The sequence below is a fragment of the Pinus tabuliformis genome, chromosome Q (assembly GCF_031772625.1).
Source record: "Pinus tabuliformis cultivar Carrire ecotype Pingquan chromosome Q, CPIR1, whole genome shotgun sequence".
In the NCBI taxonomy this organism is placed as follows: Eukaryota; Viridiplantae; Streptophyta; class Pinopsida; order Pinales; family Pinaceae; genus Pinus; species Pinus tabuliformis.
The window spans coordinates 410975153-411002118 of NC_142296.1; the positions used below are offsets into that span (position 1 = coordinate 410975153).

At 36.4% G+C, this 26966-nt stretch overlaps 2 protein-coding genes across 4 annotated transcripts in view; one reads left to right on the forward strand and one right to left on the reverse strand.

Moving 5' to 3' along the window:
* Positions 1-315: 315 nt before the first annotated feature.
* On the forward strand, positions 316-4276 carry LOC149219930 (vacuolar protein sorting-associated protein 60.1-like). 2 transcript variants are annotated; one of them, XM_089384559.1, is made up of 7 exons: positions 316-785; positions 2527-2678; positions 2910-3003; positions 3126-3197; positions 3300-3411; positions 3606-3760; positions 3848-4276. In XM_089384559.1, the coding sequence occupies exons 1-7, from the start codon at positions 717-719 to the stop codon at positions 3848-3850; spliced, it is 657 nt and encodes a 218-aa protein (XP_089240685.1). In that variant the 5' UTR covers positions 316-716; the 3' UTR covers positions 3851-4276. The 2 variants fall into 2 exon arrangements, with proteins under 2 accessions (XP_089240685.1, XP_089240684.1); XM_089384558.1 differs by having other exon boundaries at positions 3892-4276.
* Positions 4277-16271: 11995 nt separating this feature from the next.
* FKGP (L-fucokinase/GDP-L-fucose pyrophosphorylase) overlaps positions 16272-26966 on the reverse strand; it is a 231433-nt gene continuing 220738 nt past the window's right edge. For both annotated transcript variants that reach the window (XM_089384560.1, XM_089384561.1), the window contains exon 7: positions 16272-17003. In XM_089384560.1, the coding sequence (XP_089240686.1) occupies positions 16593-17003 (411 nt within the window). In that variant the 3' untranslated portion in view covers positions 16272-16592. The remainder of the gene's footprint in view (positions 17004-26966) is intronic.

The following is a 26966-nucleotide window of genomic DNA, read 5'->3' on the forward strand; positions in this document are numbered from 1 at the left end:
GTAATGGGTCTCACATGGATTTAGCATATCTATCACTTTGTATTAAAAATATGCCTTTATTAAAAATCACAATTTCTATTTCCTTTTAAAAAGCTGACACTTTTAAAATGTTAAAAAAATTACAAAAATATTAATATGTGCAAAATTGGAATTTTTTTTGAAGTATAGAACTACATATATAGCATATGTGTTATTATGGTAAAATGTGTCTGCCCCAATTTGAAAAAGAAAATACGGGAAAAGACAGAATGGGAATCCGTCCTTGGAAGCAACACTACGCAATGGGTATTTTAATAGTGATGGTCGTTGGGTTTGTTAAGATATTGAGATGGTTCCAGGAAGTCGACCTCATTTGCGTGAGGGTATGGGTATTGAATGGTAGAGGTCCCTGGAGACTATAAATTGCCAAAAATCAGATGGAAACGGTTCGTCTGCTTTCAGGATTTGACTAATCTTTTCGATTTTTTTCTACTGTTCGTTTGAATCCGTGGGAACTCGATTGCTAATTTCAGTTGGAAGGCCCTGTTGCAGATTCAGAACGAAGTTTCCCGAATGATGTGCCAATTTAATTGAATTTTTTCTTGATCGGTTCTAGCCTATTATATTATATACCGGCTGCATTGAAAAAGTGAACTTGGCCGTGGAGACCTGACAGAAGTAGCTCCATTTCTCAGCTCAGATCCGGGGATTCGGTTGAATTCAGCGTATCAGAAAAGATGAAGCGAGTTTTTGGAGTCAAGAAGGACAAGGATCCTCCTCCATCCGTTCAAGATGCTGCTGAAAGGGTGAGCTATTTATTGTCCTCTCTCTGTTGGTTGTCCAACTTCCAATGTTTGAATGAAAATTTCATGACTGAATTCACTATCTACCCATAGAGGAATTTGGCATGGATTAATCTCTATTTCAGTTGAATCGGTTGTAGTCATCATGGGTTTTATCGACAAGTAATCTGAACCTAGATCAGGACGTGGTGAAAATTCTTTTGTTGGACCACCGTGTTCATGCATGAATGGCTGTGAAAACTCTAGAATATATTCATTTTTTCTTTCTTTTTTATGAAATTTTTCTTTGTAGTCATCAAATTGCAACTGCTTAGAGCATCATCCCTTGATGCACTGCACTGCACTGCAAACAATAGGCTTCCTTTAACCTAGGTTGCCAGATTTGAGAAGTATCTGTTCTGGCAAATTTACTTGGGACTCGCACCCAACTTCGTTCTTTTTAAACTAATTCATGTTCTTGGTATTTGCAAATTGCTGTGCTATGTGATATCCAGGTCCACCCATTTCACAAAACTGCTTGGACCTCTTTAGTACAGTCGCTACGAAAATGCCACCATCCGTTACAGTTCCAACACTGGATGATAGGTTTACCATCTTGATAGTTCTTCTCTGAGGACTGCCTCTATTGTTATCTCTAGCAGGGTTTTTGGTATTTGTTTTTCATATTGGAAATAGGGTTTGGCCACTGCTGGCGAGGATCTGCTTGACGTGGGCTATAACCACACTCATCTCTACTATTGATTGTTCATTTTACAAATGTGACAATACTCAGTTTGTACAGGCGGTACAAAAGCCATACTAAAACATCTTAACATTTTTCAATCCTTTGCAAATGTGTGTCCTCTGCATTATATGTTGTTTTTGCTATTAACAAGTTTTTTAATTTATTGTTTGCTTTCATAATTCAAAATTCCATTTGCTGTTTTGCAAACTCCCAATCTATCTGCCAGATCTTGAATTTCAGTGTTTAAAAAACAATTTGTGACAGGGAATGATGCGAAGTTAAGTTCTGCAGTCACATAGGCTCCTTATTTCTCCATCACCAATTAATTCTACCCTGGGATTTGTGTCAGTTCTTCTCTATGTATTTGTACCTGCTGACTACAAGGGTTGAACTGGTGATTGCTTTGCAGATTACACACTAATTTTCCTTAAGATGTGCTTTTCCATATATTTGCTAAAAATGTCCTCTTAGCGGGGAAAGCATCCATGGAACTTATGAAGCTCCGAAAAGGTTATATCTTGAGACCTTTACATAAACTATCGAGATTTGATGTAGCTTATTACATCTGGGATGTTATTACATCTGGGATGGAGAGTGATCCCAGAATCAATTCCCTGAAATAATTTCCTTACACATAGAAGCTGACGATGTTGAGATAGAACAGCTGGTTAGGAGAATTAATAATTTCCTTACACATAGAAGCTGATGATGTTGAGATAGAACAGCTGGTTAGGAGAATTAAGAATGAAGCTAATCAAAATTAACAATAACATGCAAATACTGGAATTTTGACATGCATGGATGCACACAACCATTTGTTCCTAATGCATGCAGCTTTTCGACAAATATATATGCTATTCATTTTTTGTATGTCGTTTAGAAAAACTTTCCATGCTATAATTTCTTTATGTCCTCTGTTCACATTTTTTTTTTTCGAATTGTGGTTTGAATGTATATGCTGATTAATGTTTGGATGAAGAGTTAATCACAATTAGTTATTTGTTTTTCCTATGCATGCAGATCAATAAAAGAGGTGACACAGTTGATGAAAAGGTTAAGAAACTTGATATTGAGCTTGCTAGATATAAAGAACAGATAAAGAAGACCAGGCCAGGTCCTGCTCAAGAGGCTATCAAAGCTCGGGCTATGAGGATACTCAAGCAAAAGAGGATGTAAGTTCATGTTCCAATTCCTTTGTCATTGATATTTGTACATTGTCTAATCAGACTGCTGATATTGTTTTAGTTCTATTTTATTGACAGTCTCAAACAACTAATTTGTTTAAGTTTTTCATACTGTTTTAGCATGGTATATTATTTCAATTTTCAATTTTAATATTTTTATAAACAAATCAATGATCATTATAATGAACTTGATCCAATTTTTTTCCTGGCCAATTGCAGGTATGAGGGACAGAGGGAAATGATTTACAACCAAACATTCAATCTTGATCAGGTTTCCTTTGCCACAGAGGGCATCAAGGATGCTCAGAATACGGTAACATGGCATGCCTTTCAAACTGAAGCACATTGCGCTTGACATACTAGCCTTTCAAACTGAAGCACATTGTGCTTGACATACTATTTTGAGGTTAACTGAAAGTTTATTCTTCTATGCAGATGGCAGCCCTGAAATCTGCCAACAAGGAACTGAAAGGATCACTTAAGACAATGAAGATTGAAGACATTGATGTATGGCATCCAATCGATGCACTGTTATTTATTTTATCTAGAACATTTGTCATGCATATGATTTATGAAATGGCTTATGATTCCAATTATTTTATTTTGCAGAATATGCAGGATGAGATGATGAACTTAATGGACATAAGTACTGAAATCCAAGACTCACTTGGGAGAAGCTATAGTGTGCCTGATGACATTGACGAGGATGAACTAATGGGTGGTAATGTCTCTACTTATAATGTGCAGTAAGGAAGAGGAATCACAAAGTCAAGATACACAAATTTACAGAATAATGAACTGATACATTTTTTGTTTAAACTTCTGTAATCTTCTAAGCTTCTAGAGCTGATTGCAGTTCTTAAGATTAAAATGTCTATTCTGAAGTCTTATTCACTCATCTGTTTCTTATGACAGAGCTAGATGCGCTGGAAGCTGACATGGGTTCAGAGACCCAAACTGATGGAGTGCCTGCTTATTTACAACCCGATAGAGAGTCTGATCTAGATTCCGAATTGAACCTGCCTTCAGCACCTTTTGGTCATACCACAGTTCCACAAGCCAATCCACAGGTAGTAGTCCTATGACACAGATGAGTTATAGCTATTTATTTTTGAACTTATGCTTTCTCATTATTCTTCCATCTACTGTTCGGACAGTGATATTTTTTCAGAGCTTTGTCTGACATACTCCCAACGTGCAGACTACCGATGAGTTTGGGCTGCCGGCTGTTCCAAGGGCCTCACTTCGTTCATAAGCAAGCACATTTTCCAAAACGACCTGTGTATAATATATATCTGGTCTGGTTATCATATGTATTGTGACTGCACAGTACTGATGATGTCATTTTGTTGCTTCTGTCCTCTGTTTCAATTCAGGGCATCAGTGTTTGTTGAAAGCCTTAGATAAATATATTCAGAGAAAATGTCGAGTGCTTTTATCCTTTTTTGTTTGTTACTTGTATGATATAAGTTTCAAAGTCCCAGATCATATATATGAAGTGTTGTGCTGCTGTTGTAGAATTGGATGTGATTTTGATGCCAATTGCAAAGCCTAATATATCTATGGATAATATTTTATGAGTGTAATGTCTTTATTACACTGAAAGAATTGATGTGCATTTTACAGTCTAGGATAAGGGAGACGTGTAATGTCAATGTTAGGTTCTAACACCAATGATGTTGAAAGGCATTGTTTTTAATTGCATAAATAGAGGAGAGTTCTGAAAATGGTATGCAAATATTGAGATAGTCCAACTTGTATCTGTGCAATATGTTGAATATTAACTTCCAATGATGTTGGGCTCCATTTTTAACTGTGTTCAAGATCTCAGAACATTGCAGATTGCATTGAAATAGACTAATAGATGCTGAATATATATATGGGCTTAAAAGAATGGTAACATTAAATACATGGGAAAAACTGTGTTGACATGTGAAGATTTGTTGTTTAATTATATACACTACAACAATATGAAGTGTCAAAATACTTCAACATGATTGAGCTTTAAATGATGTGATTCTTCACAGTATCACAACCAAGATAAAAAGTTGTGTGAAATTATATTTAAAAAAGGGTTAATTTTTTATTATAAATGTGTTGCTTATTTGTATTTAATGTTTGTTAGTGTATTGGTAAGATTTATACAATATAAATTGATTTTCTTCATTTGTCTTTTACTTAGAATATTTTTAAAAAATGATGTGAGGACCATATCTGAATTGTAACATTGATAACAAAAACATTAAAACATTGCTAACAAAAACATTAAAACGGATTTCTAAAAATGATGTGATGACCACGTCTCAATTGTTGCTAGCAAAACCATTAAAGCAGATTTTTAAAAATGATGTGATGACCTTATCTCAATTGTAACATTGCTAGCAAAAACATTAAAACGGTTTGAAAAAACAGAGGTCTTATTTTTATTATTAAGCATAAAAATTTAAAAAATAAAAGATAGGGTTATGATTTACACACTAGAGCGAGAATGTTTCACTTAATAATTTTTAACCAATGGAGGTCTCCACACTTATATTTCCCAATCTTAAATTGCACCCTGATTTGACAAAACTTGGTTTGAACCAATTTTCTTCCTTCTTTTTAAAATTTGAAAGATACTATTTTTTGGATGAAAATATGGTTTCTTGGTTAAAAGTTTATGATTTGTAACTCACTTCTCCTCTTCTACTAAGATTCATTCATTGATATTCTTGATGTTGAGACAATTATTCACTTTTTAACTTCAAAGCTCTATGCTATCTTCAAATTGGTTAGACCATCCTCTCATTATTTATAACCACCCTCATCTTCTCTCTCTTTCTCTTTCTCTCCCACACACATTTGAGATGTGCATCTTCAAAGCTTTTATTTTTTAAATCCTGCACTAGTATTTATAATAACACATAGCTTGTCCAATTTGGGTTACTCTTGTGGTTATTTCTAAATAAAACACTTCCATTAACTTCCATTAACATTTTATCAATATAAAACAATATGTGCACAAGTACTAAGATGATGCAACATTAATGAGTTAATTCTTGTTAATTTGTTTATCATGATAGGTTTCTATATTGAGAAAAAAACACCTTGCAAAAACATACTTCCTCATAATTCGTGGATGATAAATGGGCTATATTATGGAGCTAATCAAAGGGGATCAAGGGGATCAAGAGAGTTGAACCCATGACCTCCCCAACTTTTGAGGAGATATGTCATGTATGGCTCTTGCTTAAGCTAACCTCGAGGTTGTTAACATATTTGTTTTTCATGACTTGTGCCATAACATGGTTGTTATAGAATTGTGTTGGTATGATTATATATGTTTTTCCCCTTTATTTGTTGAAGGATTGTTAGTTGCAATGAACAAAATACTTGGGAAGATCTTTCATGCAGTCTAGAATCCTCCCATTGCTCTTTTGTTCGACACCTACTTTCTTATTTTAAGATAAGTTGTTCACAAGGAGGAAAAACCATGTAGTTTCACCAAAAACTCATGAATATTTTTGGGATGACACCTTGTGGCTTATGAGACAAGTCTCACATGTGCATTTGACATTATATCCTATTATTTATTGTAACATGGTAGGTGTGTTCTGGTAGACGCTGATTGGAATTGGTAGAATTGAAATGAAATGGAATTTAATGAGGCCTACGTTAGCTTTTTCTTATCCATCCATCCATCAAACAACCCATCCATAAGTGCAGTGCTTGCCATGGTTGAAAAGCACATGGTCATCAATTAATGCATGTTGGCGTTGCTTATTCTCATGGCTATGAGGGGAGGGTGTAATAGTGAATTTGATGTTTTATATGATGACATATAAACATTAATACAATATTTATTGTGACATAAATGTATTTACTATGGGGAGTATATAATTTGTCTGAAAGATTACTCAAACAACAACCAAATGGGAGAGTGTGGACCAAGAAAGTGCAAATAGTGTGAAGGGTTAGCTAGGAAGTTCAAAAACTAATTGTTGCGTAAACTATGCAAATATTTCACATACCATTTTGGGCTAAAATATTTGGTGAATAAGCTTGTCTTGGAGGAAGTTGTCCAAAATCGTTGCAAGCACAATGTAGGACTAATGAATAACATTATTATTACAAATGTAATGAAAATCAAGTCAATGAAGACATGCCTCAGATGAACGCAAACATTAAAATTATAACAATGTGCAAAATTGTTTTGTGAATATACCATATTTTTACATCTTTTGTCACCTTTTTGCTTATGCTTTCTGATTCTTTTCTATGTGATACATTTGAGTTTTACGTAGTCCTAAAAAATACAATGCAAATCGTGAATGTTATTGATGTTATTGTAATACTTCTAAGTTTTAATGATATAAAATACATTGTAGACTAGATTCACACCATTAGGATTTGGTCGACATTTCGAACCAACTAATGTGGTTTATTCTCAGAGAAGGTGAAAAAGTCAATCAATTTTCAGGAATAAATAGCATGGATGCATCATTAGCTTAGCCATTGAAAACTAACCGTTAGTAAATTAGTTAATAAGGTAAATAAAATATTCTAAAATTGGATGTTAGGGGTTATTTATTAAAATGTTATATATCTAATTATGAAGTAGTTGTTAGAAATAATTATATATAAAAATTATTTTTTAAATTAATTAAAATATTATTTATTTAGAGTATTTGTTAGCAGCAATTTATTTTAATTATATTAAATAAATTAATATATAATCTTGCAAAATATTATAATTTATAAAGTTTAGAATTGGTTCCAGAAATATTATTTATCTACTATAATTATACATTAATTCTTAAAATAGTAAGAACAATTCATAAATTAATTATACATTAATTCTTAAAATAGTAAGAACAATTCATAAATTAATTATACATTAATTCTTAAAATAGTAAGAACAATTCATAAATTAATTAAAAAATGTTACAAATTATTATTTATATATAAAATAGTTATTAGTTAATATATTTAAATTATATTAAATAGATAAATTATAATATTATTTCCAAAATCTTATATATTTATTTAAAAATAGCGAGGAGTATTAATTTATTTTAATTATAATAAATAAAAGAACTTGTAATAAAGCACATAATAGAGTTAAGAAATGTTACAAAATATTATTTAATAAAGTAATTTAATTATTTTAATTTATGTTAAACAAATTAAATTATATTAGAATTTTAAATAGTAATAAAGGGTAAAAAACTGAAGAAAAATAAAATTACAAATAAATAATATTTAGAAATAAAACTTAATAAAAAGGGGAATAGAAAGGGGTGAAATCACGAAAAGAGAGCCACAATCCAACTCTTACTCAGTTTCTAACCATCATCCTTCTTAAGGTTCCTAGCTTGTTTCTCAATCTCAATAGCATCTCTAAGTTTCCTATGGTGGAAGTGATCAACCCTGGCAATGACTCTGTGGTCTTCAATATAGCCATGGTGTTTGGATTTCTCTACATGTTTAGCAAGGGCTGATGAGTGGGAGCGATTGTGCCTAATGTTTGCTGCATGTTCATGGATTCTTTGGTTAATGGACCGACCCGTTTCTCCAATATAGGGAATACCACAAGAAAAAGGAACAAAGTAAACACTTTCCATGTCCTTAGGGTCAACAAGGTCTTTAACGGATTCAAGAGAATTTCTAATGGTATTCAGAGGCTTGAATGAAGAGGCGACATTATTCTTTCTAAGGATATGGGCAATTCTGTCTATGGTCCCTTGGATAAACAGGAGATGAACCTTGGAGATAAGATCAATATGAGTAGTTTTAACTCTTAACCCTTTATAGGCTCTTTGAAAGGCCTTGAGTTCTATTATACCCATTATTTTTAAAAACTTCAAGAAGATGAGATTTCTCCTTATCTAGGTGGTTTTCATCAAAGATTCTCAGAGCATGGGTGCAAGAGTGCTGAGAACATCAAATTTCAAAGCAAGAAAATGATGAGAACTAACATGAAGATATTGTTTCGTGAGTTTTTTTTCGAAAGATTTGGTGAGAAACAAAACCATCATCCATTTTAGAAAGGAGAATGTGAAGGAAGGTAAGACACCCATTCACCTCAACTTCCATTGTGAACTTGATGGAGTCTCTTTGGGAATTAAGGTGGCTCAGAAATAGATTCAACTTCTCACGACCATGAGGCTAAGGCCTTGGTCTCAAAATCTTCCATAAATAAGTTAACGACTATTAGGAAAAAGAGGGGAACCCAAACGTCTTAGATCTAAAACTCCTCTGTCCTGGCCTCTGCCTCTGCCTTTGCTTTATTCCTTTCTGTTCTGAAATAATCTGCCTCTGCCGCACTGCACATCTGTCCATACTGAGACCTGACGGTGCCACTGCAGAGGGACGTTTGAATGTGCTGTCTCATTACTGTGAGGAGGGAGTTCGACTGTGCAACGGAGGGCCGAGGGAGCAGCGTTTGGAGGCTGTGTTTAGGAGCAGGCGGACTATTTGCAATACAACATTATAACACTATGTCTGTGGTATTGCATTATAACGCTGTGTTTTTTTAACCAGTCAGCTGTGTGGTTTTTTTACCAGTCATGTGGTATACGCCGTGTGGTATACACTGGTTTTACGCCTCTCCATAAACCTCCCCTCAATTGTGCCTCCACCCACATACCATATACCTTATCATTCATATGCATGCTTACCTATATCGCCATCACCAAACCCGTTAAACATTGTATGGTATTCTCGTCTGTCCAGTGGGCGTTGGAATTGAACCAACACTTCAAATACCGCTGGGTATTGGAATGGATTTGTGATGACAAATTAACAGTACATGTGCATTTTTGCCTTGTTTTCCACACGACAGAGACTGATTGTATATGAGCTGTGCGCTGTGGGTTGTATTAACGCTGTGGTATTTACGCTGCCATCGAAATTCTTTCACATATTATTTACTCTGTGGTATTTTACACTGTCACATATTTTTGCTGCCATCGAAATCCTTTCACATATTTACGCTGTGGTATTTTACGCTGTCACATATTCTTACCACTCCATGCTGCACTCCATGTTGCGTTGTATGCACACCTTCGCACACCGTCGCTTTCCATTTTTTTTAATAATACACCTCCGCTTCTCATTTTATTACATTGGGTATTATCCATTGAGTGTTAATGTTGTGGATTATTAATGATATTGCTGCGGTATAATCCAGCATATCACAGTCCTTTGCCACTTTCACAATATTAAACATTCAGCACATTTTGCCAGCGGAAGACAGTTTTAAAATGCATTCAATAATATCTATTGTGGAAATTTGAGATGGCTCGTGGTAAGAGAAACAGTCGTGGCTTCAAGGTCTTGAGAATCAAAGGGATTTATGGTGATTTTTTTAGTCTTTTCAGTGAACTTTGAAATTGTAATACCGTTGCTGCTCCAACTTTGTAGAGCTCGCGGTTGATGCCGTTGCTGCTCCAACTTTGTAGAGCTCGCGGTGAATGATTGATTATTTTTAAACAACCAAAATTATTTCCCACGGAAATTTTTTTGAGTACAATTTCACTGTATATCAGCAGAAGTATTTTTTTTTACAGAATGCATTCAATCATATCTATGGTAGGAATAGTTCTCACTGGCAAGGAGAACTATCCCGGATGATAAAACACACCCTCATCTTCAATGAGTTGTGGAAAGGAGTGTGTGTCGGAGAAGGAGACAATGACCCAGTGCAGCCTACATCAGACAAAGAGTTCGTAATTTGGGAAAACAAGAATAGCAAAGCCTATGCATTAATCGCAACATCTGTAAATGAAGAGGTGAGTCGCCATATTTCATCATATTCAACTGCCTTTGAAGCTTTACAAAAGCTGAAAGAACTCTATGACTCACATTCTGCACTAGAAGTTGTTCAGCTCATGATTAAACTCTTCACTCTTGAACTGAAAAATAATGATCCTCTTGCTCTTGCATCTGAAGTAAAATCTATAATGCATGATATCAAATCAGCTAAGGTTGAGCTGGATATCCCTCTTATTGCTTTTATCAAGGCACTCTATCCTACTTACTCCAATTATCTTGAGTCTTTACAAGCAAATGGAAATCTTAAAGATATAACCTTTGACTCTCTTGTGAAAAAGTTTGCTGAAAGAGAGAAAGCCTTTGGAAAGAAGACAACCCCTGAATCTTCTGAAGAGACTGTGTGCCTTGCTCATAAAGAAAAACATCTTGCTCAAGATCCTACAAGAGGAAGAGGTGGACAAAGAGGAAGAGGAAGATATTTCAGAGGCAGGGGGGGCAGACATTCTCAAGGAGAAAAGGCAGACTTACACTGCATTCGCTGCAAAAGAAATGGATCACATGATGCCTCTACATGCAAGCTACCATGGGACAAAATTGAGCAGAAAAGAAACCAACAGAAAGGTAAAACTGATGATACAGGTAAAGGTAAAGCACCTGAATCCGCTCACTATATTGAGGCACAATGTAACATTGGAGTAAATGAAGATTTGTTTAATGCTTCACTTGCTTCTTCGAAAAATGATTGGTTGCTTGATTCAGGAGCAACCTGTCATATGACTCATAGAAAAGATTTTTTTGAAGATTTCACTGATAATGTTGATGGAGCAGTGTATTTTGCAGATCAGTCAAAAATCAAGCCATCAGGGCTTGGCACAATCAGGCTTAAACTGCCTGGTCTTCCAGACTTTCTTCTGGATCATGTTCTATATCTCCCACAGCTCAAGAGAAACTTGCTGTCCTTGGTCCACATCCGCCAGCAAGGTCACTCCATTCATATGTTTGATGGCAAGCTTGAGGTAAGGAAAGCTTCTGACCACTCACTTGTCATGAGGGGAATAGAAGACGAAAGACTTCTCAAACTGTAAGGAACCTCTGCTCATGCACAACATTTCTCAAATATTTCTCATCATGAAGAAAGTACACTTCCATCAAGTTTATTATGGCATGCTAGATTTGGACATTTAAACTATGACAGTCTCCGCTTATTGAAGAAAAATGGTGTTACTGGTTTGCCTACAATTCCTAGGAAACATAAGCAATGTGATGCTTGCATTCTAGGAAAGCATAACAAACAGTCTTTTCATGATTCACATTCAAGAGCACATAGGAAGCTTGAACTCATTCATTCAGATTTATGTGGTCCAATGCCTGTTCCTTCTGCAAATGGAAATAAATATATCATGACATTTATTGATGATTACACCAGAATGTGTTGGGTTTATTTATTGAAGAACAAATCTGATGCCTTTCAAACATTCAAGAATTTTCATAAATGGATTGAAAATGATGCACAATTTCATATTGGGTCTATTCACACTGATAATGGAAAAGAATATACATCAAATGAATTTGAAAACTATCTTCGCCAACATGGGATCAAACATCAAACAATTGTGCCTTATAATCCCCAACAGAATGGTGTAGCTAAAAGAATGAATAGAACAATCTTGAATATGGTACGATCCATGCTTTTCTTAAAAAATGTAAAGATAATGTTTTGGGCTGATGCTGTTCTATGTGCTGCATATATAAAGAATAGATGTCCATCTAATGCTATAAGAAACAAGACTCCTTATGAATTGTGGTATGGACATGTTCCTTCGGTAAAACATCTCAGGATCTTTGGTTCCACCTGTTATGCTTTGATACCAAAGGTACATAGAAACAAACTTGGTGCTAGAAGTCGTAAGTGTATCTTCCTAGGGTATTCAAACACCTCCAAAGCATACCGCCTCTATGATGAAGCAAATAAAAAGTTTATTGTATCTAGAGATGCAATTTTTCTTGAATCATCCAAATCTGACAATGTTATTGAGCGGCAACTTGATCGCTTGGATAGATTCGCAAAAACGAAATCATTTCAAGAATTTGATAATCAGATTCCACATCTTGAAGGGGGGATTCCTATACTAGATCCATATGTGGAATCTTCTTTTGAAGAACAATCTCCCCTGCATGAAACTCCAACAACGGATGATGCTTTAAGTGATGTAATTGATAGAATTGGGAGACTCAATCTTGATTCAATCCCAACTCAATCAACAGAGCAGCCTGGACCATCTCAGAAAGGTCCCCCGAAGTGGCTGACAAAGACACTTGAAAGTGTTTACCCTGATGAAATTGGAAAAAAAGGAACCAGAAACTCAAACCAACAAAATGGAGGTGATGTAGATGACTCTAATTCACCTGTTGATATGGATGTTACTTATGATTGTGAATTGAACTTGTCTACAGATTTTGAACCAACTTCCTTCAAAGAAGCTACTTCTCATGATGAATGGTAAGAAGCGATGCAAAAGGAGTATGATGCCCTCATAAAGAATGACACTTGGAAGCTGGTTGATCCTCCATTTGGAACCAAACCAATTGGCTGCAAGTGGGTCTACAAGAACAAGTACAAAGCTGATGGCTCACTTGACAAGCACAAAGCTAGGTTTGTGGCAAAAGGTTTTGCACAGAAGGAAGGGGTCGATTATGAGGAAACTTTTGCCCCTACAGCAAAATGGGCCACCATCCGGACACTCTTTGCACTAGCAGCTCAGAACGGTTGGAAAGTCCATCAAATGGATGTAAAAACTGCCTTCTTGAATGGAGATCTAAAAGAGAATGTTTTTTTATGTCCCAACCTGAAGGATTTGCTGTGAAAGGACATGAACAAAAAGTATGCAAACTTGTGAAGTCCTTGTATGGCCTCAAACAAGCACCGCGAGCCTGGTACGAAAAACTAACTGAGCATCTTCTGAAACTCAACTTCAATCATTTTGATCTTGATGATGCAACTTTATTTGTCAAGAAAGTTGGCAAAACAGTTGTATATCTTGTGGTATATGTAGATGATCTTTTAATGACAGAGAACAATGAAAGCTACATTGCATCCATAAAGAAGGAATTGGGAAAAAGTTTTGAAATGAATGATTTGGGCTATGTTCATTACTATCTTCGCATTGAAGTAACCCAACATCCAAAATCCATATTTCTTTCTCAAAAGAAATACATTGGAGATTGGTTAAACATATTTGGCATGACAGAGTGCAATCCTCTTTCTACTCCAATGGAACAAAACTTAAAGCTCACATCTATTGAAGGAAAGGAATTTGAGGATGCAACAAAGTATAGACAGCTTGTAGGAAGTCTCATCTACCTCACTACTACCAGACCAAACATTTCATTTGCTGTTGGAATCCTCTCCAGGGTTATGCAAAAGCCTTGTGAGGGACATTGGTCTGCTGCAAAAAGAGTTCTAAGGTACTTGAAGGGAACTCAAGACCTTGGAATCAAGTATACACAGGTGGACGACTTCAGCTTGATTGGATACTCTGATTCAGACTTCGATGGAGACAAAGAAACTGGGGTATCTACTTCAGGATATGCTATGAGTCTTGGATCAGGAGCTGTCTCTTGGAGATCACGTAAACAATCAGTTCCAGCAGATTCCACAACAGAAGCAGAATACGTGGTAGCAGCTGAAGCAACGAAAGAAATTGTGTGGCTCAGGAAAATTCTTGAAGATTTGCAGGTAGAACAAGTACAATCAACTCCATTCATGATTGACAACACCTCTGCAATAAAGTTGGCCAAGAACCCAGAGTTCCATGATCGTACAAAGCACATCAATACTAAATATCATCTGATCCGACATCATGTTGAGGCCAAAACAATCCATTTCCGTCATTGTTCCACAAATGAGCAAATTGCAAACATCTTCACCAAAGCGCTTGGAAGAGAAAAACTTGAAAGATTCAGAACGATGCTTGGACTCACCAACATCCCTTCAGATTAAGGGGGAGAATGTTGACACCTAATCTTCTGTGATTGGGTGAATTTGGAATGTGAACAGTCATCAAAAGATGAACTGAGCAGTCACATTCTTTGTATATAACAATAGCTACCTAATGAAATAAATCGTATCATTTTTCTGCCAAACTGGAGTTACTCCTAGCCTGACAAGTTGATAGATTTGTTTATTTCAGAATATGGTTTTAAAATTTTAATTTAATTATCAATAATAATCAATTAGATAAATGATTAATAGTTGGAAATACTTCCTTGAAATATTCTAGAATGTTTAGTACCAATCATATATTAAAGGTTGAAATTTATCTTCAAATAGTTATGTACTTTCTTTAAATTAAATTAATTAATTAAAAAAGAGTCACGTAACATATAAAATAAGTTATAATTTTTCTAAAAATGTGATATTAATAAGCCATAATATTGATCCATTATATTCTAATAAACATTAAAAATCTCAATTATAAAATAAAAATAAATTTACACAATTATATATTTAACAATGGTTCATCTATTTAACAATAATTCATCTATTGAAAAATATCAAACATAAGAAAAACTATGTTAAAATCCATATAAGAGGAAAACCATATATTTAATAATTAATAAAATAAACAATAAATTGATATGAGGAATATCAAACATAAGAAAGACTGTTAAAATCCATATGAGGAAAACCATATATTTAATAATTAATAAAATAGACAATAAATTGATACAATGCCGTGTGACAATAAACTGACTAATCATGATGGTTGATGGGTGATGTCCCTTGATTTGGTCATGTTTTTTTAGTTAGGATGCCTCACTTCATATGATTATGATTATTTTTTGATGTTTAACAATAGCAATTGACAGCTTTGCATCAACTAATGCGCCATCAACGTCATCACAATGAAGAACAAGTTCATATAACTCTTGGGTGATTCAAATCCAATGATGGGTTGCATAAATTGTTGGTGATGCCTTTCGACTTAACTAATGCTTTGCTGACTTTGATGGACTCTATGAATGATGTTTTGTTTGCAAATAATTTATTTTATCTTGATTTGATCTTGATGATGCTTTTAATAATGACATGAATTGGGATGACATCGTCAACATACTCTTAAGAACTCGCGCAGTCATAAGATTTTTACCTAGATAGATGTGCATTTTCCATTAATCATGCTAAGTGCCTTGTTTCATCATTGATTAGAGAAGTGTCCATGTCGATATAGACAAGCTACAACTCCGCCACGAGCTTACCCTATCCATCATCATTGGGTTGCAAATATTTGTTGAGTTGTCTCAAGTGTATCTCATGTCGCACACTGCACGCAATTTTGCTCGAAAGCATCAAGAAACATATCTTTTGTTGAACTTATAAAGCTCAACTTGAATACAAATAAGAACGATGAATTACATATCATGTGAAGCTCCCTTGCTAATAAAGAGATAAACTGAATTGTACACTTGCAATAAATTTGCTTTTCGATATCTGATTTTATTTTGTAGCCCTACATACTGGAAAGGGAAATCACATCATAGTTGTTTAGTTGTTATTTGGTGAAACATATCCAAGGCTGCAATGCATAATTCTCATGCTAGAAGTAACTGCTCTTAAACTTATTGCTTTCAGTTATTGCATAAATCAGGAGACGTGTTAAAACCATTGGTTGTTTTTTCTACGTTCCTTTTTTTGAACTCCATGTGATTTTCTTGACAATTTTACGAAAGAACCCTCTTAAAGTTAAAAAATATTGGGAGTGCATAAAAAGTTGGAAAATGATTTAACCAATTCAACGTTGCATGTCATAATACAAATGCCACAAATATATAAGAGCTTATTTGCAATTTCAACCGATCTGTGTGAAGTTACAAGGCTATTATAAACAGCCAACAAATGAGTCATACTTAATGCCACCTTAAAATGTTCATGCAGTTGTGCCTGTCCAAAAGTTATTGTCGTTGATTGGAAAGCCAAACTAGTAATAGTAGCAAATATATTACAATCCAGAAAAGAATTGCTTAAAACCTAGTGCACAAAGAATTATAAGAGGAAGTAAGGCTAGAAAATAATTGAAGCACCATTCATATCTCCAACATAGGAATAATAGATAATATATATGACAATAATAACATGCTTTGCAACTTCTAAGAAAGACCTGAAATCCTATCTGAGCACATACTCCAGCTGTATATTTTTATAGGAAACCCAGACGCTTTCAACAAGTTTTTTAAATCATCTGCAGCTTCTCTATTTCTAGCTAGTAGTAATGCAAAACCACCTCCACCTGCTCCAATAAGCTTATAACCACAACAGAAGGGGTCAGAATATTCAAAAAGCTTATCCACAAATGTATTACTACAATAAGGATCAAGCTCTTGATGTAGCCTCCACGCTTCAAGCATGATTCTACCCAAATCATCCAAATTGCCACTCATCAAACATTCCCGTCCAATTTTGGCAAGCTTTGCTAGGCGCTTGATACTTGTTATCAAGAGGGCATCACGTTGGAGATATCGAACTACAACTTTCTGCAGCACTCCATGAGCAAGGCGGACCTGCAATTGTTAACCAAAAGTTCAAATTACAAACCAAATAGTAAAATAAAAAAAACTAATCAAATGTATAATAACTAACTTTCATGTAAAAAACGGTCGTTTGCAAAAGACAAATTTAATATTCTCAAAATTTCAGTCAAATTCCTTGAAGGTTGAAACAAACCATAAAACTTTCTCAACATCCCCCACCAGGATCATACAGCTGGGTTCCCGAGGGTTCTAGGGAACTCTGACAGCGAGTGAATGCCCACTCCACTCCCCATGCCCTCGGCCATCAGTCTCAGGGTACTCGATGTTTTGTATCACTGTCCCTTTGTCATGGTTTTATACATATGTTCTGATGATATTATGTAGGTTTCTTTCTTTGTATTATTTTCAGCATTTTCTAGGAGATGTGTCTGCACTCCCACATTGTATTCATAATTTCATACTAATTGTAGTCTTCAGTTCCTATGACCTACTCTTTTGGTCACTTATTAGACATTAATAACATTATCAATTATCTATCTTATCTAAACATAACACTGATTTCCATAGACACTTTGACATAGCCAAGTTCCACTCATTGTCAAGATCTGTTGGACATAGACATGCTACAGAAATAGCTACTTCGCAGGTGCAAAACTACTTTGAGATGAAAGGCATTTGATGCTGTACAAAGAATGAGATGTCGATGTGTTACCAGCATAGTTACAAGAGGGTGAGTCCCTGCACCTCGGGGACTCATCCAATGGGGATGTCCTTAATGGGCTGAGGATGTCAAGGATGCTCCCCACATCCCCAAGTATTCCCCTGCCAAAATCAGGGATGTCTTGGGGACATCCCACACATCCCTTGATAAATTGATGGATGTTTCGGCATCACAAAGCCTACTGACTCAAAAAGACACTGAAATAGGCCAGTTTTAATGCCCAGTTGGCAAGCATTAGCCCATATTGACAAGAGCGTGAGTCCCTGCACCTCAGGGACTCATCCAATGGGGATGTCCTTAATGGGCTAAGGATGTCAAGGATGCTCCCCACATCCCCAAGTATTCCCCTGCCAAAATCAGGGATGTCTTGGGGACATCCCACACATCCCTTGATAAATTGAGGGATGTTTTGGCATCACAAAGCCTACTGACTCAAAAAGACACTGAAATAGGCCAGTTTTAATGCCCAGTTGGCAAGCATTGGCCCATATTGACCTAGCTTGACCAATAACATTAATAAATAAAAAAAACATTTTTCTTAATAAAAATTCCCATCTACAGATTTATATGAAAATACACAACATTTTTTTACTCGTCCTTTAATATTTCTTGTTGGAATTATGGATGTACCTAGTATATGTGCCATAGCTCATTCATATGTATCATTATGTACTTGCAATTATCGTTAAGGCCATATTTTATTTCATTTACTGTATTCTAGGTTTGTGGTTAAGGCCATATTTTATTTCATAACCATTCTTGATCTATCATACAAAATGTGATATGCCTAAAGGCATTCATATTCAGATTTTTTTTCTCTTGGACACACTTGCGCATTAATGTTTTCAGTACAATCGTGCATGGCTTTTGCACTCACTGTCTAGCACACAAGACGTATCACTCTCTAGTGCACTTGTGAGGAGGCTATTTCAAAATTTGGGTGAAATTGAGTTCTATTGATTCTCTTGTTGACTCTTGCAAATCTCAACATGGTACTAAAGTGGGTGTATACTTTATTTTTCCAATTCTTTTGACTAATTCAAAAACTATAGGCTAGTGGCATCTTTGTTATAGTGCAGGGTAGGCTTTTCATGGATCATTGCTTCTAGGATTTCTCTAGGGGTTCTAGAGATATAAACCTTAATCTAGGGTTCTACCCTCCTAGGGTGTTATTTGGCACTTTTCACCATTCCTAGAGTTACCTAGGGTTTTGTACCATTTGGATCCATAAAGGAAAATTGCTGAAGTCTTCATTCCATAAATAGCCTTCATCTTGTTCTCGTTGAGCCAATGGATTCAAAGAGATTGTTCTTTGTTTGGATGGGACCAACTATCATTCTTGCTTTGATTATCTTGAAAAATATATAGTGTGCGTCAATGGACTTTTCATGAGTTTTGGATCTTCTCATAGTGCACATTTGGATTCAATATGCACTTTGGTCCTATTTTTCTTAGCAAGAATGGATTTATGGAGCTACTGAACATATGACCGAACATGAACACCCTCTCTTTGATTTTGGATGACAATCAATTGTTGAAGAATGTAACTAGCTTCAGTCTTCATAATTGTATTTGTCAAAAAGAAAATTTATTATTAAAGCATGGGTTTCATGCTTCGGTCAATGTTTTCTAGGTCAAAGCCTCCATTGAAGGCTTCTATGCTTTGTCTTGAGTCATTAGAGTCAATGTCATTTTTATTAGACCTTTCTTGGGCTTTTGTATCATGCAGAAAGAATTATTTTTGAGTCAAAAAGATAATTTGTCACCTCCACACCAAGTCGACCTTGTCCCCAAGAATTTGGCCTTCAGGACGGCAATTCAACCAAACAGAAAGGCTATATAAGGAGAGGCAATTCAACCTATTTGTCACATTCACTCAACAAGTTCGATCTTCAAGCAAGAGAAGCAAAAAAAGAGTGTGAAGTAGCTAGAAGAGGATGAAGTTGCTGGGAAGACCTAAATCAAAGTTTCTGGGCTATCTATCTCTCACACGTGCGAAGTTTCTGCGCAGTTGCTAGGGCCGAAAATATGGGTTTACTGTAGGTCCGAAATTCTGTTGTTGGGGTCGAAGTTCTGCTGCTAGGGGACCGAAATTTTGAACTGAAGTTGTTGCTGGGGAGCTGTCACTTGGAGTATTTTGTGAAGATCATCTGTTGTAGGGAAGGGCTGACTTGGTGGTTGGAGGAGGTCTTTGTCTAGGTCTAAGAAGTTTAGAAGTGTCTCATCTTGAATTGAATCTACTGAAGGAAGAGTTCTTGATTGGGTTTTCCCCTTATAGGGGTTTTTCCCTGGCTATGCGCCTACATCTTGTGTCTCTTGTTCTTGTGATCTTCATACACATAATTTGGTAATTTCTTGATGAAAGATAAACTAATTAAGAAGTAAAAGAGGCCAACATAATTCACAAGTAATTATCAAGAAAGAGGAATCAAACCCTAAATCCTACTAGTATTGATTTTGTTGGGAATCATGATTGCCATTAGACCAAAACCCACAAGCGTTAGTCAATAACGCATCGCCAGAGATAAGGATCCACGAGAGGCAGTTAGTCCATGTTGCGAAACACACAAAGAGCATTGGTTTATCCAATGTCCAACAAGTGGTATTAGAGCATAGGTCACGAGTTTGATATACACTCGACTCGTGTTTGGGGGGGGGGGTCTATGTAGTAGTTAATCTTCAATTATTATTATTGTTCTTCTTCAGATGATCATAAACAATAATCAACAATAGACAACACCATACAACAATGCAAAAAGATAAAATAGAAGACACAAAGATTTTTAGGTGGAAAACCCCCTCCGGGCCATCTTCTTCAAACTATCTATATTGTTGGATTGGCAGTGACTTCAGATAATGACTCAAGTCAAGATGGCCCGTTAGGTGACTCACTATTTTGAACAATCTGGCTTGTTGACTCCTTGAAGTTTGTAGAGGGGTGTCTATGTAGCAGTATATGGCACAAGCCTACAATTGACAGAGATATAGTTTGAACAAGATGGCCCAGAGGTTTCCCATGTAGTACCATCCCTAAAGCCCAAAGGTCAGTAAAAGAGATCCCATGGGACTAGGGTCCAAGGTTAACATCCAAAAGAGACCTAGGGGACAAGAGCACAAACCTAGTCCACTCTTTCCACCAAATCCCCCCATTAATCCATGCCCAAGAGTTTCCATGATAAGTAAACTAAAATACTCAATCACCAAATGACAAGGCATACCTTTAGGTTTGGGAGGCCCACCTTCAAACATACGATCATGACAGATGGGTGAGGGACCACATGGCTGGCTCAGGTGGCGGAGAAATGGCACAATGAGCTAGTTGGTGGCTGCAAGGGGCTGTTGGCTGCCGGTTGAGGACCATCATGGAGATTTTTTTTCTCCTAGGGATATCACCCACAAAATGGTGGAAAACATATCCCAATCTACAAGAACAACTTCAATAAAATGCTCTCTAGGGTTTTTGCAGGGGTGATCTCGATGTTCCTCCCTTTCTTCACCAAAGCTTCGATACCATGTTGATTTCTAGGTGCAATATAGATTAGCACAATATTTCTGAAATTCTGATAATTAGTTTTGATGTAGATCTTCTTATAACTTATTTTAATATATCATTCAACAATTATACTTTAGAAATTCAACCATAAAGAACAGTAGAATAGTAGAGATCACAATGCACAAAAGAAGACAAGATTTACCCTGGGAAAACCCACCAAGGGAAAAAACCCAACAACCTTTTTCAATAGAGAAATTCTTCTTGTTCAATGAGAGACACACTTAGACCTATAGTCAAACCTGGTCTTCCCTTCCAAGTTAAGTAACCCAATTTGATCCAGCAATTCATTCTGCCGGTTTGACTCATAATTTCGGCCCTCCTGCAATTGCCAGTTTACCCAGAAATTTCGGCCCTGCAAAAGTGGTCCAGTTACCCAGAAATTTTCAACCCCCTGTAACAGAATGCCCAGAAAAATGCAAACCACAGATAGAATAGCCAATCTACACATACAAGTTGCAAGATAAATAGAATTTGTCCTTCTTGTCCTTCACTTACTTGCCCAGAAACTATCTTGTGTGAGAGAATGCGGATACCCAAGTGGAGGAGGTTGAGCTACCTTTATACAATAGTTTGTCTTGGTCGAATGGTTGTGTCTCTTGGCAAAGGCCAACTTGACTTGGAGGGAAGCCAACTTGTCACTTTTGGAGCCAAAAATTACATTTCAAAAATTCAAATTTCCATCTTTAAGAAGTCGCAATGGGACTTTGACTCGAAATAAATTTTTCTTTGACTCTAGAATTTATATGCTTTACAATGATAAATACAAGTGCATCAAGTGACCAAATGTACGATATGAAGACCGACCATAGTTACAAATTCAACACTTGTAACCCCTTGTCTTTTCAAACACTCAAAGTCAAACCTGTTTGGGCTTGTAGGCTAATATTTTTGTAAAAGTGAAGGGATAGACCTCATATAAATAGGGGATCCCTCCACTTCACTTATTCATCATAACACATGTAATTTAGCTCTCCTTTTTAAGAGTGTGATTTGCCTTGTCTCTTTTGCTACTTGGTATAACTGTGATTTTATGAAGCATCTTGCTATTGGAGATTGATTATTGAATTGGAGACACCTTTTTGGGATTTAAAAAAGGCTTTTTCTTGGAAGAATTTGCAAGTTTATTGCTGATTTTTCATTATTTTGCATGTGAATGAATTAATGCTAGGGTTTCTAAATGTTCCATGACTAAAGACATTGTTTATTGGAGATCTTAGTAAAATTTTGCATGTTAAATATATTCATCCTTGAAATCCATAGAAGAATACCTAGTGTGCAGATTTTATTTAGTTTCTTCCCTCACAAAAAAGATGGTTAGGGTTTTACAAGAGGGAAGTAAATTCCCCCCCTTTAATCAATTTTCATTTTCCTTTGAAATCTGCCCTAAAATACCATTTTCCCAGGTAGGATTAGGCACTGGCCAAGGTTGTGTTGATAAAAAATCATCAAAATCAAAATATTTTCCATTCTTTTATATCTCCTAGGCTTTTTAAGGTGAGCTGCTAGGGCTTTTATAGGGTCGAGTTGCTTGTATGGTAGTCTTGGACAGATGTTTGTGGATGAAAATCTATGGTTAGTCTTGGATGGATGTTTTGGACGAAAATCTATGGTTTTCCTCTATAAACCATTTAAATGCAAAATCTAGCTTTTGTTGTGGTAGAACTTCCCTAAATAAAGGCTAACGTCATCCTTCCCATGCAATTTTCTCCCTAGAAACCTTAAACCCTAGCCAAACTTCAACTTGAAGCCTATCTTGAGGGCTTATCTTGTGCTTTTATTGATCAAAACATTAAGTAAACCCTTTTTCTAATTCTTACATGTGTAGGCATTCCTTTATCATTGCATATCAAGAAGCCCTAGCCTATAGTGGTCCTTGTCTAGTCTAGGGTTAGTATACTTGTTCCTTTATAGAGAAGATTTGAGCCTATTCTATCATTAAGTTATCTTTCCCTAGCCCATTTATATCATCTGGAGCCTTCTAGTTAGAATATCCATATAGGTGATAAAGGGAAGCCTCCATTGTGGTGAAACCCCACTAAACAATAGGAGGAAGATTGTTGAGGTGACAGTGGAAATCCTTCCTCATTGTTGCTATAGGGTCCGGCCTTGTTAATTTTAGATAACAATGGTATGTTCTATGCTTAAGCACAATTTAGTAATTTACTTCAATGTTCCTTTAGCAGCCCAATGACAATTTCTAATTATCCAGTAGCAATCACATTTGTTGGACACCTAATCCTAAAGGGTTAGCGTGGAAGTTGAATGGACAAAGCAGTCCAAGAGACCTTGGGATCTGAATCCCAAGAGTCACCTATTGTACTATAAATGTGTATCTTATCTTAATAAAAATATGCACTCACTGATTTATCTTTCACATTGTCTTTTTGTCCATGTGAGTTTAACATGGTATCAGAGCCATGATGTGTGGCCTGCGTAGTTTTGTGCCACTGGTCTGAGCACTGGCCTTTGTCATTCTGACTTGAGCCCAGGTCCCAGAAATAGCGATTCCCTGACTGCAATACGTTTCTGATTGAATGTCCTGCGCTCTCTGACTGCCAGAGACTGCGCATTATAAACGTTTGCCCCTCTCTGCGCATACCTGAATGTATCGGTTATGGAATACGCTGTTGAATCTGACATTGTGCAGTGAGCATGGAATACGCTGTTGAATCTGACATTGTGCAGTGACTGTTGAATGTGAAACTCTTGAATGTGACCTTCGGTTTCTTGCACTGTTATGACAAATAGTTTTTTTCTCTCGCCATTCTGAATGAGGGTTCCTTCATGGAGAATTGGGTTCACGCCTCTTACTCCTTTTTTGTTTTCTGATTGCATAACTGTTTGAAGACCCCTTTTGCACCATTGATAAGCTCATCTGCAAGGCACTCAGCTGTCGTTTTTATATTTTTGAATGCACTGTCTTGCGCACCAGTGGTGAGCAGATTGCTTGATTTACACGTCTCAAAGGAGATATATAAACTGCTTGACGTCGAACAACACCAGAGCTTTGATAGAGAAGCCACTGCCATTCTTGCAGAAGAGACCGCAAGGAGAACGCAAGCGAAAATATATATGCTGCTCCAGCACCGGTCCTCTGCTCCTCTTCACAGTTTTTTAATTGCGGATTCTTTTGAGGGGAATGTAAACAAGCAGAGAATGTAAATGTGTTCCATCCCAGAGCTGCATTTTTATATTGATCTTCCCATTTCCTGCAACTACAAGGGCTTCTACATTGCATGATATTAAAGCTGTAGCCATGCTTTGCCGCAATTTTCCAGTTGTATTTTCGCGAGGTTTTATGATTCAATCTGAATATCTGATGTAACCCAATTTCTTAATTGATTCACATTGAACGCAAAACCAAATGGTTGCCGTACCCAATATATACTCCCCATAATTTACAATTGTTTCGTCATCGTCTTGCTCATACTTTCAATCTCTACCACTGAAATTGCAGAAGTTAAAAACGGTAAGCAAATCAAAAAATTGTGTGGACTCTGCATAGCAATCTTGCATGGCTCCTCCAACGTGATTTGCCCATTTGGCAGATGAGATATCCTTCTTTCTTTGTCGAATAAAATTTGAGGTTATTGGGATTGTTCTGCTGCAAGTTGGGTTTTTGCATTGAAGAATTTGGGCTATTAATATCATGTTCAAGCAGGGATCCCAAGGGAAATAACGCAGAGAAAGACTTGCCAGCAAAAAAAATCCAAGCGCTTGTGGGTTTGAAGTAATTGATGAAGCAAAGTCGATGTTGCAAACATCGATTCTTTCACTACAAGAGATAGTGTCCCAGTCCGCAGCAGCTCTCATTCACATATTTGAATCCATATGCAGATGGATTGTTGATTATTTCACTGAAGATGGCGTAGTTGTCGCTCAGAACAAATCGTGCGTCAGAAAACCGATTCTGCAATTTATTTCTAACCATATTTTCGAAGCCTATGTTGAAATCTGAGATGATGCCATTGGCGTAACCGACGCAGCTTCCATTATCAAGATTTTCTAAACTAATCATTAAAGGTGTGCAGCCTAAAGGTCGTAGATTCGATATTAGAAATTTTCTCGCTCCCAACTCATACAATTTCTTGAACTGATCTGCAAACCTTCTGAGGAGTTGCTGTTGATATTCGGCAACGCTATAGAGCTGAGAAACTTTGGAGTCACGGAGAAAGTAGTTAGAAATGTAATCCAAGCTTCCAATGTTGATGTAAAAGAGAGCTTCAGATATAAATTTATGAGAACTTTCTGCTAGAAGCACGACTGGTGACAACTGAAACCGGAGGAGTACCTCTTCAGCTGCATCCAAAGGTACAAAGCGCCACAATTCATTGCAGGAAGTTCGTGCAGCGAAGTACCCAAAAGAAGCAAGACCAAGATGAACACCAGCCCAATGTCGTTCTCTCAATACTAGATGGTATAGTTGCCAAATTGCCTTACTTACAGCATTTCCTTCATCTTCAGGTATTTCCACCGCACTTAAACTTGCAAGAAATGAAGCAAGTGCTGGTTTAAATTCTCTTGGCGCCTCATCCAAGGTTGAATCACCAGTGGTAAGGAGGCCATCTAGAGTGGTTAGAACCTCCCAAATATCAGTAGATGTAAGCCTATGAATCACATATGAAATCACTTCCAATGCATGGCTTAGGAGATTGCTGTAATAATGTCTTTGTGAACTCTCTGCAGCTGATCTGTATGCTTTCATAATAGCAACAGTGAGCTTTGGCACTTTATGAATGCATTCATCTTCAATTTGAAGGAGATCTTCACTTTGACACTGAGATAAAATCAGTGACAACAAATATATAGGATCTTTTGGTAGAACTGCAGACACATTTGGAGGAGCTTCTTTTAGCAGACTCAAAGCTTCACACTGGTCTTCCTATTTGAAGGGGTTTTTTTGAAATTCAAGTCTGACGGCTGAAATACATAGATATTCAAGTTATAAGACAAGTGTTATGACTTCTGCAAATGTTTGGGTTGTCATATATTGATTTAGATTTTTGAAGAGATCTCATTGTGTAACCAGGTTCTCTACTTCTCAGCTACTTCTTTATTACAATTTGTCGGCTAAGATATTTTTTCTGTGTAATTTTGCACAGAATATGTTCATGGTATGAAATTGCATTGTATATGGAAGTATATTGAGAAGCTACATACTTGAAGATTTTTTGAAGACAAAGTGGTACACCAATCAATTTTTTGCAGTGATATTATTGTCAAATGGATAGAATGGCTGTTGTATTAGAATTGCTGAACACTCTAATACATTCTACCACGGACAATACAATTATGATTGATAAAGCCATTGTCGCAAACATTCAAATCTGTTTGAAAAATGTACAAGAAAATATTGAGTTTTTGCAGCTGGAAACAAAGCTACAGCAGGAAGAATTACACCAGTGGAGTCATCATTCTGAACCTGTTTCTGTTCAGAACAATGAAGCAGACTCCCATAAACAGCAAGTCAATAATGTTACAGTTCATTCAGATAAAGCAGCAAAGTTACATGCAGATGCAGAGGTTCATTCTGCACTTCCCAAGCCCATCATCAGACCTTGGGAACAACTTGTCCACAACAAGCACAGAACCGGTCTTGGATATGACAAGGACTTGTCCTTTCATATTCCAGACTATGCCAAGCCCATTCAGTTTCAGAGTGTTGGATTCATTTATGACAGTTCACCTGCTCCTTATGACAGTTCAGTTTCCGCTGTTC